This window comes from Hoplias malabaricus, chromosome 13 (genome assembly GCF_029633855.1).
Source record: "Hoplias malabaricus isolate fHopMal1 chromosome 13, fHopMal1.hap1, whole genome shotgun sequence".
In the NCBI taxonomy this organism is placed as follows: domain Eukaryota; kingdom Metazoa; phylum Chordata; class Actinopteri; order Characiformes; family Erythrinidae; genus Hoplias; species Hoplias malabaricus.
This window is the reverse complement of record NC_089812.1, coordinates 37,504,504-37,519,694: the sequence shown is the minus strand read 5'-3', so window position 1 is coordinate 37,519,694 and position 15,191 is coordinate 37,504,504. Positions and strand designations below refer to the sequence as shown.

Genomic DNA, 15,191 nt, shown 5'->3' with positions numbered 1-15,191 from the left:
AAAACATACAAACCCCAAACAAACCCCTAACCTGTAACTCAGTGGCTTAGGTAAAACTAAACACATTTGCCTTCATTAAGTTCACAAATCTGTATATACTATGAATATAGATTTAATCCCAGGCTCTGACTCCTCCACCATTTGTCTGCAGCTCGAAAGCCCCTCTCTGCAAGTTCACGGGATTGGTTCCTTGGGTTTATGATGTAAGAAACCCTGGCTGTGTGAATCTGTGTTTTTGAGACTGTCCTTTGAACACAGCAGATTTAAAGTTTAAACTAAGTATAATTGGTAAATTTACGCGGTCTAATGTTTGCAGTTATTCTCTGGGTCATCCGTTGTAATCGAAATGTCGAAAGCGAAAACCTGGTTGTCAGAAGGTTTGTTTGTCCCTGCGAGGCCGCCGTACTGTGAGGACAGAGCGTGGTGTGTTGGGTAAACAGAGCCGGCGCAGAGACTTGTGAAGAAATGTAGCAGCAGCTTCTGAAACAGACATTCAGCCCCAGTCCTGGAGAGAAGTCCGTGCCTGAGCTCCACAGGAGAAGGTGAGTCTTTGGGAAAAGCCGCCGTCCATTAAAATGTTTTATTCAGAGTGTAACCTGCAGTAGAAACAGGCTTCTACAGCGCTGTTAGCTTTAGCTCGGTGTTATACACCAGGAATGAGGAACAGGCGCAGTTTATTAACGTATTTTCTTTTTTAAATGTGCGTTTACATCTCTGACAACTTCAGGAAAATAGACTTCACACAACGGATCTACACTAAAGGAGGGAAGGGGGAGAGAGGAGCGAAAGAAAGTGAAGGAAAGGAGGGAGGGGTGTAGAATCAGAGAAAGAATGAAAGAGAGAGAATGAGAAAGAGCAAGAAGAGGGGGTAAGATGGAAAAAAGGTAGAGTTGAAGGAGGAAGGCAGAAAATGAAAAGAAAAAGGGACTAGGGAAGGAGAAGATCCCAAAGGGAATTTCAAGTAGAAAAGAAGTTTTAAAAAGTAAAAAAAAAATAAACAGTGATACATGAAGCTTACACCTGATTTGAGCTCAGTTTAATGGAGAATGACAGGAACTCTGGAGTTGAGTGTAGAATTGAGCTTGAGCTTATCTCTGTGTGGATTATCATGCACAATCATGCAATCATGGGGAAGACCACTGACTGACTGATGTCCTGAAGGCAGTCACTGACACCCTCCTGCTGCATCCAATGGAAAGTTGAGTGGAAGGAAAAAGTGTGGTAGAAAAAGGTGCACAAGCAACAGGGGGAACCACAGCCTTGAAAGGATTGTCAAGAAAAGACCATTCAAAAATTTAGGGGAGATGCACAAGGAGTGGACTGCTGCTGGAGACAGTGCTTCAAGAGCCACCACACACAGACGAGTCCAGGACACGGGCCACAACTGTCGCAGTCCTTGTGTCGAGCCGCTCATGACCCAGAGACAACACCAGGACCTTCTTATCTGGGTCGAGGAGAAAAAGGAACTGGACTGAGGCCCAAGGTTTTCAGATGAAGGTACATTTTGCATTTCATTTGTAAATCAAGGCCCGGAGTCTGGAGGAAGAGTGGAGAGACACAGTCCAAGCTGCTGGAGTCTAGTGTGAAGTTTCCACAGTCAGTGATGGTTTGTGGAGCCGTGTCTTCTGCTGGTGTTGGTCCACTGTGTTATATCAAGTCCAAAGTCAGTGCGGACGTCTACCAGGAAAATGTAGAGCACTCCATGCTTCCCTCTGACGAGCTTTATGTAGTTGTGGATTTAATGTTCCAGCAGGACTTGGCCCCTGTCCTCACTCCTAAAACTACCAACACCTGGTTTAATGACCACAGCGTCACTGCACACGACTGGACAGCACACTCACCCGACCTCAACCCCATAGTACTGTCAGGAGGAAGATGAGAGACACCAGACCCAACAATGGAGACGAGCTGAAGGACGCTATCAAAGCAACCTGGGCTTCTACAACACCTCAGCAGTGCCACAGACTGATCACCTCCACGCCACGCCGCACTGAGGCAGTGATTCATGGAGAAGGAGCCCTGACCAAGTACTGAGTGAATATACTGTACATACTTCACAGTGGGACAACACTTCTGTATTATTTAAATCGGTCTTAAATAATAATCTAATTTTCTCAGATAATAACTTCTGGGTTTTCATTGTAAGCCATAATCATCAACATAAAAAAGGAAAAGCTTGAAATAGATCACTGTGTTTGTAATAAATCTATATGAGTTTCACTTTTTGAACTGAATTACTGAAATAAATAAATTTTTGATGCTATTCTAATTTATAGAGATGCACCTCTATATAACACTTTTTTCCATTACTTGGTAGTTGAGAACTGACTGTAATTTTCAGTATAGCAATCATTAATTTAGACTGTTTGTGTTCTAAATCATATACAGTGGTTATTAGAATATTTATTTGTCTTTATCTGTGAACCTTATTCCTCTTCCTATGTTTTATTCAGTATCTACACATGGCGGATAGTGTTCCTTCCGTGGCCAGGGAGGCAGTTCTGAAGGAGAGCACAGCTCTGCCAGAGGATGTGCCACAAATCAGAGGCTATGACTTTAACCAGGGAGTGGACCACAAAGCTTTGTTGCACTCGTACCTAACCACGGGCTTCCAGGCCAGCAGCTTTGCCCTGGCTGTGCAGGAGATCAATAAAATGGTGAGCTGAAAGGATCCTGGCTCTTATTGAAAATGCTTTTTCCTCCACGCCAGTAAAGACATCTGTACGAGGAAAAACCCTATACATGGCACGATGTACTGGATATTAAACACAGTGATGTTCCTGGAGCTAAAAAAGAAATACATTGACTATAGAAGCTTTGATGTCTTTGCTCTCTTTAGATTGAGAAGAGACAGGAGCCTGTGGAGCAGGAGGAGCAGCAGGACAGTGAGTCTCAGCTGTGTAATTCAGGGTGTACCATCTTCCTGGGTTACACCTCCAACCTCATCAGCTCGGGAGTACGGGAGACCATCCGTTACCTTGTCCAACACAAGATGGTATGTGACAGCGTACGTCAGCTGTATTCATTCAGGAGTTAATTCAGGAATCGTACAGGTTATTTATGTTGAATATATCAGCAGATGTTCTTGGTTGCATTTTCATCAATTTAATAAATACAAACAATCAATGTACATTTGAATAGTACTGAGTTAGTTCACATTAAGATGTCGCTTCTATGTCGTTTCACTAGGTCTGAATAAATTCAGACCTAATGAAAAGTCAAAACAAATTGAACTGCGTATTGTATAGCCCCGTTATGCATGTGTTGTGTGTAAAACTCTTGGCTGTGTGAGTGCAGGTGGATGTGATAGTGACGACAGCAGGAGGTGTTGAAGAAGACTTCATTAAGTGCTTGGCACCCACCTACCTGGGGGAGTTCAGTCTTCCAGGCAAAGAGCTCCGACAGAGGGGCATCAACAGGTGGGGCATTCTTCTCTCCTCAGAGAACAGTGTAGTGCTGCGGCCACTGGCTACATGCTCAAGCCAGTCTTAGTTCACTAATCACCTCAACTCATCGTTAGTTTGTGTAATTTGAGTGCTAATATTCTCATTTCAGGATTGGAAACCTCCTTGTTCCAAATGATAACTACTGCAAGTTTGAAGACTGGTTGATGCCTATCCTGGACCAGATGGTGCTGGAACAGAAAACAGAAGTCAGTTGAATAGCCGTGTTTACAGTTCTCTACTTTATTTTAGATCGAGTGCTATTGTAAATTTTTGTAAAATATATAAATTTAAATATTTGTTAACAATCTGAATTTTTTTGATTTTAGATTTTGTGAATGCCTTGATTCATGACACCCTTAGGTCCCAATCAGATCTGGTATTGGTGTGTATCCTGGATGAACCGCTTGTGATGCAATAGGGCTGGACGATATGGCAAAAATTGACATCGCAATTTACTTCTTAATGTCTGTCGATACGATACAATTCTGATATTAATATGAACAACTTTTAAATTCATTTTAAAACTGGCAATGAACTGTTAGCAGCGCCCTGTAATGAACATCAGTCAGTGACAGATGCTGTAAATAAAGTACAGTGGAACTTCTACCTACGAACTTGATTCGTTCCGTGACCCGGTTCGTAAGTGGAAAAGTTAGTTTCTCGAGTCAATTTTCCCCATTTAAAATAATGGAAAAGCAATTAATGCGTTCCAGACCCCACCCCGAAACTCACCCTTTTTGCACTGATATATGTTTACAACTGTCACGCCTTCGTCCTGTCAGTCTGTTGTCCCCGCCATGTGCTTTATTCGCACATGGCTATGTTTTGTTTATGTTCTAGTCTCCGCCTTTGTCCCGCCTCCTCGTCTGTTAACCCGTCCTTCTCGTTATCTGTCTCAGGTGCGTCTCGTCAGTGTCTTGTATTTAAGTCCCCTTCCTACACTTCCTGTTTGTTGGTCATTGTTCTATTGTTCTCATGTTCTCTCGTTCTTTTGTCATGTCAGTCGTGTTATCCGGTCTGTCTCTAAGTTTCCACGTTGTCGTTTCATTTCCTGTCGTCTCGTTCTTTAGTCTGTCTGTCCCGTTTGCCCTGATTTGCTCCTCGTGTCCCGTTTAACCTGTTTGGCTCCCTGTTTGTTTTCGTTATGTTAAAGTCTCTTTGTTTTGTTATTATTCTTCTTTATTAAATATACTGTGTTTTAGCGAATGCGTCCGCCCTCAGTCAGTCCGCTCCGTGATTCCTGACAGAATGACCAACCGCCAGGACGCAGCTAGCACAGACAGTTACTTTCGGAGACTAGGAGAAGTCCAAGCGTCCATAATTCGTGCAATGGTAGCCTCTAGGACTTCAGAGGAGCCGAATTATTGGCAGAAGGACTGCTACAGCGGGAGTTGCCGGCTCCAGCTCCTGCCTGGCGCTATTCCGATTCCTAAACCTGAGGAGTCGACTCGTGAATCGAGTAGTTGCGCCAGCGGGAGTCGAAGGAGCCGGCGGAAGAAGCGTGCTGGAGTTCCCCCCTCGACGGTGGATTACCCCCTTAGGTCCGGGGAAATTTTTGGGGGGGCGTTAAGGATAGGGGCTGTTAGCCTCCAACGTCGTGACGACGGAGTTGGGGCTAACAGAGGCGCACCTCTGAGGGATTTAATGGGTGCGCCTGTGAAACCCCCTAAACCCTTTACAGCTCCAGCGCGAGCCCGGTGAGCAGCACGAACTCCTGTCTTCGTTAACGCGGCGCCTCCTGCCGCGCCTGTCCTCGAGAGCGCGGCACCTCCAGCCGCGCCTGTCTTCGTGAGCGCAGCGCGCGCCTCTCCTGTCTTCGTGAGCGCGACGCGCGCCTCTCCAGTCTTCGTGGACGACGTCACAGATTCATCTGCCTCCGTGGACGTCGTCGCACGTTCTCCTGTCTTCGTGGACGACGTCGCAGATTCATCTGCCTCCGTGGACGTCGTCGCATGTCCTCCAGCCTCCTTGGACGTCGTCGCATGTCCTCCAGCCTCCGTGGACGTCGTCGCAGGTCCCCCTGCCTCCGTGGACGTCGTCGCAGGTCCCCCTGCCTCCGTGGACGTCGTCGCAGGTCCCCCTGCCTCCGTGGACGTCGTCGCAGGTCCCCCTGCCTCCGTGGACGTCGTCGCAGGTCCCCCTGCCTCCGTGGACGTCGTCGCAGGTCCCCCTGCCTCCGTGGACGTCGTCGCAGGTCCCCCTGCCTCCGTGGACGTCGTCGCAGGTCCCCCTGCCTCCGTGGACGTCGTCGCAGGTCCCCCTGCCTCCGTGGACGACGTCGCAGGTCCCCCTGCCTCCGTGGACGACGTCGCAGGTCCCCCTGCCTCCGTGGACGACGTCGCAGGTCCCCCTGCCTCCGTGGACGACGTCGCAGGTCCCCCTGCCTCCGTGGACGACGTCGCAGGTCCCCCTGCCTCCGTGGACGACGTCGCAGGTCCCCCTGCCTCCGTGGACGACGTCGCAGGTCCCCCTGCCTCCGTGGACGACGTCGCAGGTCCCCCTGCCTCCGTGGACGTCGCTGCAGGGCCTCCTGTCCCCGTGACTATGGCGGCACCCGCCGCTCCTGTCCCCGTGACTATGGCGGCACCCGCCGCTCCTGTCCCCGTGACTATGGCGGCACCCGCCGCTCCTGTCCCCGTGACTGTGGCTACGGCCGCTCCTGTCCCCGTGACTGTGGCTACGGCCGCTCCTGTCCATGTCCGTAGGTCGGCCCAAAGGACTTCAGGGCCGATCCCCAGAACTGTGCCCAGGCTGGTTCCTCAGACTGCCCCACAGACATTAGCCAGTCCTGGGCATCCCCCTGTTATTTTGGTTCCCTTGTCTGTCCCTGTCCTGATTCCCGTCTCTGTCCTTGTCCCTGTACCCGTGTCTGCCTTTGTGTCTGTCCCGGTCCCGGTCACTGTGTTTGTGTCAGTCCCTGTAAATGTTTTTGTACCTGTCCCCCTGCCAAGTCCAGTCCAGTCTCCTGTCAGCCCTGTCCAGTCTCTGTTTCAGACCCCTGTCCAGTCTCAAGTCCCGTCTCCTGTCCAGTCCCCGTTCCAACCCTCGGTCCTGTCTCAAGTCCCGTCTCCTGTCCAGTCCCCTGTCAGTCCTGTCCAGTCCCTGTTTCAACCCTCTGTCTTGTCTCACGTCCAGTTCCCGTATCAGTCCAATGTCCAGTCACCTGTCTTGTCTCCGGTCCAGTTTCCCTTTCAATCCCCTGTCCAGTCTCCAGTCCCGTCTCCGTTTCAGTCTAGTGTCATGTCACCTGTCCTGTCTTCTGTCCAGTCACGTACCCCTGTCCAGTCCAGTGTCTTGTCACCAGTCTCTGCTCCCGTCCAGTCCCAGCACCGAGTCCTGTCACCTGTCCCGTCTTCCGTCCAGTCCCTGTTTCCATCCAGTGTCATGTCCAATGTCAAAAATCTCGTCAATTCCCATGTGTCCACTCCTGTCCTGTCCAGTCCGTTCTCGTCTCTTGTTGCCCCCCTTTGTCAGTCTCCTGTCATGTCCCGTGTCCCGTCTAGTATATTCGGTCCTGTCGTGTCCCCAGCTACTGTGTCTGTTCCCGTCCTGTCCTGAGTCCTGTCACCTGTTGGTTTGTTGTCCTGTCTTGTTTTTCGTGCCCTCTCCTGCGCCAGCTCCTGGGGGGGTTTAGGAGTACGCGCCCGGGAGTTGCGCGTTCTTGGGGGGGGCATCTGTCACGCCTTCGTCCTGTCAGTCTGTTGTCCCCGCCATGTGCTTTATTCGCACATGGCTATGTTTTGTTTATGTTCTAGTCTCCGCCTTTGTCCCGCCTCCTCGTCTGTTAACCCGTCCTTCTCGTTATCTGTCTCAGGTGCGTCTCGTCAGTGTCTTGTATTTAAGTCCCCTTCCTACACTTCCTGTTTGTTGGTCATTGTTCTATTGTTCTCATGTTCTCTCGTTCTTTTGTCATGTCAGTCGTGTTATCCGGTCTGTCTCTAAGTTTCCACGTTGTCGTTTCATTTCCTGTCGTCTCGTTCTTTAGTCTGTCTGTCCCGTTTGCCCTGATTTGCTCCTCGTGTCCCGTTTAACCTGTTTGGCTCCCTGTTTGTTTTCGTTATGTTAAAGTCTCTTTGTTTTGTTATTATTCTTCTTTATTAAATATACTGTGTTTTAGCGAATGCGTCCGCCCTCAGTCAGTCCGCTCCGTGATTCCTGACAACAACACTCTCAGATTAGTAAAAAAAATACATGTAGCGTTACTAAAAATAAAAGAGAAATACAGTGGTAACAGTAATAAAAAAAGAAATAATAAAGTTGTAAGTGGTTACAGATCGCTACCTTGGAGACGTGACGACTGGCTGGAGGAGTAACACAGGCACTGGCTGTATGACGGGAGGTGGGGGGTGGGGTGGAATAACGGAGAGTAGGTGGGTGAATGTGGGGAGACGAAGCGTAGATACGGCTTAACTTAGCACGGATTTCAGTGTCTGCTATTTACACTAATGCTAAATTGCTAAAGCTACAATGTGCTAATCTTAAAAGCTCACTCAAGTCTGGGGGCGCTGGGAGACTCGCCTATTGGAGTCAGTGGCCATTTCCAGCCGCTGGTTCGGAGGAGCCTCGGGTTCGTTTCTAGAGTCATGGTTCGTTGGTGGAGGCAAAAAATATTCAAATGCCCGGTTCGTATCTTGGAAAGTTCGTTAGTATAGGTTCCACTGTATATTGAAATATTGATAATGTGTTTAAATCATATCATATATTGCTGGAAAATTTTATACTGCGATTATATATTGATATTAAATTATTGTCCTACACAAAGATCCTATCAGTCAAACCACTTTCAAAAGGTCAAGGACAAGTAGGACTCTACTAGGAAGTAGGATAATATTTCTTGTGTAAACATTAGATGTCACTAACAACAACAACAACAACGGATGCCTAAATCAACTGTTTCTACAGAGCACTGAAAAAAGAAGCTTCTTAGTACAGCTCCAGTCTTTATCTTGTTAATTACGTCATAGAGCTTAACTCGGTATGCAACAGGCTTTAACAGTGCACAGTTTTGTATGAAAACAGTTGCAGTAATAGACTGACGCATGCTTTTCTTCCTGAAATCACTGATCAAAGCACTCAGGGGTAATACACTGGGACTGATGACAATGTCTGGTGTAAACAGTTATCATTTTTCATTGTCCTAATATGAGGTGTAAACTGAATCATTGAAGCTAAAATAATATGTTGTACAGCTGTTATTCCCGATAGTGGTCTTGAGTTTTGGTATTTTATAGTGTACTGTATTTGTGTATGGTGTAATATTCTGTATGGGATTAAACAAATGTGCTTTATTTAGGGCACACACTGGACTCCCTCAAAAATGATCCACAGACTGGGCAAAGAAATCAACAACCCTGACTCTGTCTACTACTGGGCTTACAAGGTACATCATCAATTAAAACGCAGTCCGTTGAGTTCCATTTGTGATTTTAACAAAAGATGAACTCACACCAGTAACTGGACACTTTTCTTCTCCCCAGAATGACATCCCGGTCTTTAGTCCTGCTCTCACTGATGGCTCACTGGGCGATATGATATACTTCCATTCGTACAAGAACCCTGGATTGGTGCTGGACATTGTGGAGGGTAAACCATTGAGGTCATACCTGTTTATGTTGTACGTTAACGTTAAACGGGTTCTGACCCTTATGTTTATGTTGTAGATATCCGCAGGTTGAACAGTAAAGCTGTGTTTGCGAAAAGCACTGGGATGATCATTCTGGGAGGAGGCCTCGTCAAGCACCACATTGCCAATGCAAATCTGATGGTATGTATCTAACCACGCGAGCACAGTCCGCTCTATTTCCAATTAGAATATTAACAACATCTCTAGCTTCTTCAAAACCTCTTTTTCTGGTTTCCTAGAGAAACGGTGCTGACTTTGCAGTGTTTGTGAACACGGGGCAGGAGTTTGACGGCTCAGACTCAGGGGCCAGACCGGACGAGGCTGTGTCCTGGGGAAAGATTCGCATGGATGCCAAACCTGTCAAGGTGCCATTAGATTCCATTTGCATTTTAACACAGTTATAAGGCAAGGATCCATCAACAGAACTTTGTAGAGGGTCTTCAGTGGTTTTCAACCCCCCCCACCCCCCCCACCCCACACACACACTCTCTCTCTTTGACATTGAAAGGCTTTGTTAATTAGCTCATTAGTTTCATTAGATGTATTGGGAGCAGTGGCTCACCAGGACCCAATATTGAGAACCACAGGTCTAAACTATATTTTGGTCCTGAATCAAACAGAACTACACTGTCCCTGTGTTTTAAATGATCCTGAGACAGCATGTCCTACATCGTCCAAAGGTGTCCATCTCCACCTAAGAGCATGTGGTCCATCGACTCGTATAAACTTATATCATTGTGTTTAGGCTCATATTAGTTGAAAGCAAAAGGTCCATTGTAGCTGTATCCGCATCCAATTGTCTGTGTGTGTGTTTGATTACACCATTGTGTGTGTGTGTGTGTGTGTGATTGCACAATTGTCTGTGTGTGTTTGATTACACCGTTGTGTGTGTGTGTGTGTGTGTGTGTGTGATTGCACAATTGTCTGTGTGTGTGTGTGTGTGTGTGTGTGTTTGATTACACCATTGTGTGTGTGTGTGTGTGTGTGTTTGATTACACCATTGTGTGTGTGTGTTTGATTGCACAGTTGTGTGAGTGTGTGTGTGTGATTACACCATTGTCTGTGTGTGTGTGTACTGAGCGTTGTTGATATTTTAATTTAGTTTTCATAACGGAGAAATTTAATCCCAGAATCTGTTCTCTGCAGAACCTGAGAAATGGGCACAGAGCAGATACAGTGGTGTATTTACAGGCTTCAGTGCATAGGCTCAAGCATAAAAAAGGCTCCATGTTATCAGCTAAAATTCCAATTTCAGACTGATAACAATAACTAAAAAAAAATCCCGGGCACTGCTTTACCATGCATCAGAATCACACAATAACACAGCTGTGTAATGAACAGTTTTACATTTCATTCAGATCCTGTATCAATAACCTTGAGTCGGTACAGTAGAGTTTCTATTGCACTGATGATCAATGCCACTGCCATTAACGTTGACCTCAGACCGTCCGAGTCTGTAGTAACCTGTGGTGTACTCTGCCTCTGCTGTTTCAGGTGTATGCGGATGCCTCTATAGTGTTCCCTCTGCTGGTGGCTGAGACGTTTGCGCACCAGGCCAGCAGACTGACTGTGTACAAAGACAGCGAGTAACAGAGCCCTCTGTCGTCTCCCTGCTTTCCTTGTTCCCTCCGGTCCTTCATGGTTTTAACTCTGTTTCTGTGTGTTTCTGTTCAGAAAGTCAGGTTTGATTTATTTTATTTGTCATGATGTTTGAATTGTTATTTATCCAGGAGTCTCAGTGTCTCCTCACACTTTACTGCTGCAGGGGTCCTATACTGCTCTTGGTATCAAATGAATTTTATTGGGTATTATTTTAAGTTTAGAGATCAGTGATGTAAATAAAATGAACACTGGCCAATGAGCGTGAAACAGACGTCAGAACCAGTTTAGATGCTCGTGTAGATCGAATGGCAGCAGTGAAATGGATCCTTTTTAGGGTTTTTTTCTCCTGCAGCAAAGACATTTAATTATAGGATGTGTCTTATTCTCACGTGTTCTCACTCTGTGTGCGTTCAGAGGAGAAATAAACGTAACAGACGGCCTCTCTTGAAGAACACATGGTGTTACTTCGTTATTTCTGTCCCGTCCGTTTGTAGCTGGTGTGTGTCCACTTTGTGTTGTTCATAATTCAGATTTCTGCAGCCATCCTCCTCACAAACCTCACAATTAAACAGGCTTTTATGATTCCTGTTACTTTAAGAGTATATGTAAATGGACCCTGTCCTGATTGGCCGGCGTGCGTTGAAACTCTTTAGGGATAAATAGATTTATTTATGTTCATGACATTGTCCACATACACACTTTGGATAAATTAGTGGAATGTACGTTTTGAAATGTGTTTTGACAGTTTCTATTAGAGAGGAGTCATTTTACAAATCTCAGTTTTAACGTTAGAGCACAGTGCTGATAAACATCAAGCTAATGTTCCAATACCTTACACATTCACACACTACTCTGACTACAGTTCCTTTCTCTAATGTTCACACTTTCAGAAAAACTCCTTTCAGAAGAGGGACAATTACATTTGAAATACTTTTGGGAAGTGGACCATGCACTGATTCCCTCTTCACGGCTCTATTTACACCCCTCCACTCTTCACATGTTGAACAATATTGCACCCCTCCGCCCTGTGTCCTGTCTCTTCAAACACTTAGCCCTTGAAGGAGGAGGGGCACACGCTTCCAAGTCACACGCAGATCTCTCGCCCAAATCTACTGCACTGCTCTTAAGTCTCTCTTATGAGAAGGTATTACAGGAACTGATAATGAACTGATTCCACAGACAGTGTTTATGGTAGTGTTTGTATGTGGCTTTAACCTAAATTTACCACTTTATTTTTGTCGTTCCTTCACCTTCAGAACAGATGCATAAAGGTTCAGCAGTGTTTTTCCAGTGGTAAATAAATGGGTTCTATTTGAGATGTGTACAGTGTAGAAAATTTGAAAAAGCAGTTGTCTTCAGCTTTAACCCTTTCACGTTTGTTTTATCTCTTTAACTGAATTTCACAGAACTTTCAAATGACTACAGTTTCCCTTTTTCCACAAGTTCACACTTCACTACGACTCTGGGGCCTTGCTTTGGTCAAAATACTACAACAATCATGACACAGCATTTTTCTCTGTCGATCTTTTACTCTTAGCTCTGATCCAGAAGAAAGCATTTCTCCAGTTTGAAAATATTTAGCCGAATAATTACATGATTAATTAAACTAGACTTTTATTTATTTATTCATTTACGTCTTATTTTTCCTGGTGACAGAATGACATTCTTCCATCAGTCTTTTGTTTGTACAGTTCCCAAGGTTTGAAATATTTTTCAGTTCAACAGGTGGCAGCACAGCACTGTTTTTGACAAAATGTTTGTGACAATTAAGTTTTTAGATTCACTTTAAATATCACTAGAGTGATTTTCTTTTTACATTTTCCTTAAAAAAAAAAAAAAACAATCAGTGCTTGGTCACTTCTGGCTGAAGGCAAAATGGGTTCAGCACAGTGTGTGTCGGTCAGAGTCCTGAGGAGGACACATGCTGATTACCGGGGATTTAATGACAAACATCTCACACAGTTTTACCACTTTATTGTGAAAGGCAATGTTAGTAACACGTAATGTCCTGGTTTTTTGTTTGTTTGTTTGTTTGTTGGGGGGGGATGTTGTTTAATTTGTTTTTTGTTAAAGGGTTAACCACAGGGATGAACCCTTCCCCTCGTGGAGAACTTTCTAAATTGAATAGAAAGAAAAGAAGTGATCCGTTTTTATTCTCGTTGTATTTCAGACTGCATTCAACCGTCCGTGGCACTGAACCCATGAGAGCAGTTGTTGTATATTAAGGGCAGTGGGCGCACACACGGGAGTGGATTTGTGGGCTGCCAGACGCAGCGCCCCAGCAATATTTGGGGATTAGGTGCCTCCATAAAGGGCACTTCAGCCATAAATACTGAGGGAGGGAAAGGCACTGTTCCTTCACTCCCCATATCCACAGTTTTCTAACCTGTCCAGGGGGTGGAACTGACACATTTCTGGTCCCATATCTGCTTCTCTAGCATTAGGGCACTTCAGGAAGTGCAGTAGTTTCAGAGCTGTGGCCTGTCACAAGTGGTACACCACAACATTAACACACTGAAATTAGACACAAATAATAGACTCCTTTATTTAAGTGTATATTGCTCTAGTAGTCGGTGGGTAAGTTTCTCCAGAACAAAGCTTTCCTCGTTTTACCCACAGAAAGAACATCTTTGTAAATTAATGCTAAATTTGGTTTATTAGCAAAATGTACACATTTTCATCTGGTTGCAATAAAGTATTTAAACAAAAAGAATTTTAACATTTGAACAGGACTAATTTGACAAATTGTAAATGTACACAGGACTAAGATGTAAAATATTCAGTGCCAGTTCATTAGACCGTCACGTAGGACCCGGGTCACTCTCTTCCTATCAGCAACCACAGCATTTCTCATCTGTCTTTGAACAATCAAATTATATCCTACACTTAACCACTAAGGTTTATGAACCAATCAGCAGTCAGCTACTCCTAACAACGAAGGATAATGGTTGGGCCCAGCCCATGAATATCCAACACATCCACTGCATCGCTAGCTCTTCACAGAGTCGTCAGGAAGCTCCTCCTCAATCAGAAACAAGCTGTTTATCCAAATTCAACACAAAAAAAAACACTTATAGATTTTGATCTGAACTGTAGACATCATGAGCCTTTCTCCTCAGTTCTGACCTTGACGTGCGGTCACTGTCTACAGGCTCCTTTTGATGTATTTGACTTGATATAGTTTATTAGCTGAAGAGAAGGGCCGTGACTGTTTACTGCTCTGTGTAATATCGTGTATATTTTGTGATAAATTGACTATGAAGTGGCGCAGAAATTATGAAGAATGATTTTTACACTTAATTTGTTTCTGTGCTTTTGTTTTGTTGGGTTTTATTTGGGCGGAACCGAAGAACCAGGCACGGTCATCAATGTGTTTACGACAGGTTATTGGGCGGTTTCACTGCTACTGATGTTGCCTTCAGATTTCCTGTTGGAGAATATTGTAATTACACACATTAACTCCACAGCTGTCGTGGTTCCCACACGTTTTCTGCTCCCTTTTTCTTAATGAGAAGATTATGGCTCCACTTCAACACAGTTAGTGTGTTTCCAGAAGCCGCTGACATTAATTTGAAACATTGTAATTCATGAAAAACCCTGCAACTACTTACTGAACAAAATCAAATCAAATAAATCACATTTACAGTGGATTTATTAAAAGAGACATGCACTACGTCGTTTCCTTCCCACGCTGCACTCCCCTAGTTTCTCCACTAGGAACTGATTTTCAATAAACACCAACTTTAAGATAAATTGTAGTATTTGGGTGACCTCTGATAGTCGCATGGATGCCATTTTGTTTTCTGCAAGATCAAGTACGTTCAGTAGCGATCTAACAGTTCCAGACCTGTTTTGAAATAAATTACAGGGTGATGACATTTAGACGAGATGTTGATGAGCTGTTCACGTGGGGAAATTCATACCTGATTTTCTCTGATACAGGTTTGATTTGACTTTAAAAACTACACCAAACATTAGGATCAAAGCTGAACTTCAAATGTTCTCTTCATCTTTTAAAGATGTGGCAGGCACCAGAAGGTGTCATTTATAGTGGACTGGAAGAAATAAATACAGGCATCAAATGTTCCTGCTTCAACAGTTTAAGGGGAAATGAAAGATTGGAGGAAAAACCCCTAGAATGTTACTGGTCCAACAAATTTAATTTGGAAAATTGGAATATGTGGTCCTAAATTACACTGTTTTAACAATTTAAGGTGGAATGGAAAATTGGAACAAAAGGCTCTGTAATGTTCCTGTTTTAACAATTTAATGTGGATCAGAAAGCTCTAAAAAAAAAAAAAAAGTGATAGCGATACTGCTGCACCATTTAAAGTGGGACAACAAGATTCAGTAGGAAACAATCTTCAGTTTTGTTACAAGTAATCCAGTGGTGAATGAGCTGCAGGGGCTGGGGGCATGTGCTGAGTGGTTGTATCAGGGTGAAATTGTACTTAGGATAGAGGTCTAAACACAGGCAGTCAAACACCAAGCAAAGGTTCTAAACAGGAATCAGCTAAAAC

The 15,191-nt window shown here is 44.8% G+C and overlaps 1 protein-coding gene across 1 annotated transcript; it reads left to right on the top strand.

Moving 5' to 3' along the window:
* The first annotated feature begins 372 nt into the window (after positions 1–372).
* On the top strand, positions 373–12,199 carry dhps (deoxyhypusine synthase). Its single transcript, XM_066642295.1, has 10 exons — positions 373–542; positions 2,454–2,657; positions 2,840–2,995; positions 3,298–3,419; positions 3,556–3,652; positions 8,740–8,826; positions 8,924–9,029; positions 9,107–9,210; positions 9,309–9,434; positions 10,564–12,199. Exons 2-10 carry the CDS (start codon positions 2,463–2,465, stop codon positions 10,657–10,659), a joined length of 1,089 nt encoding a protein of 362 aa, XP_066498392.1. The 5' UTR covers positions 373–542; positions 2,454–2,462; the 3' UTR covers positions 10,660–12,199.
* The last annotated feature ends 2,992 nt before the right edge of the window (positions 12,200–15,191 follow it).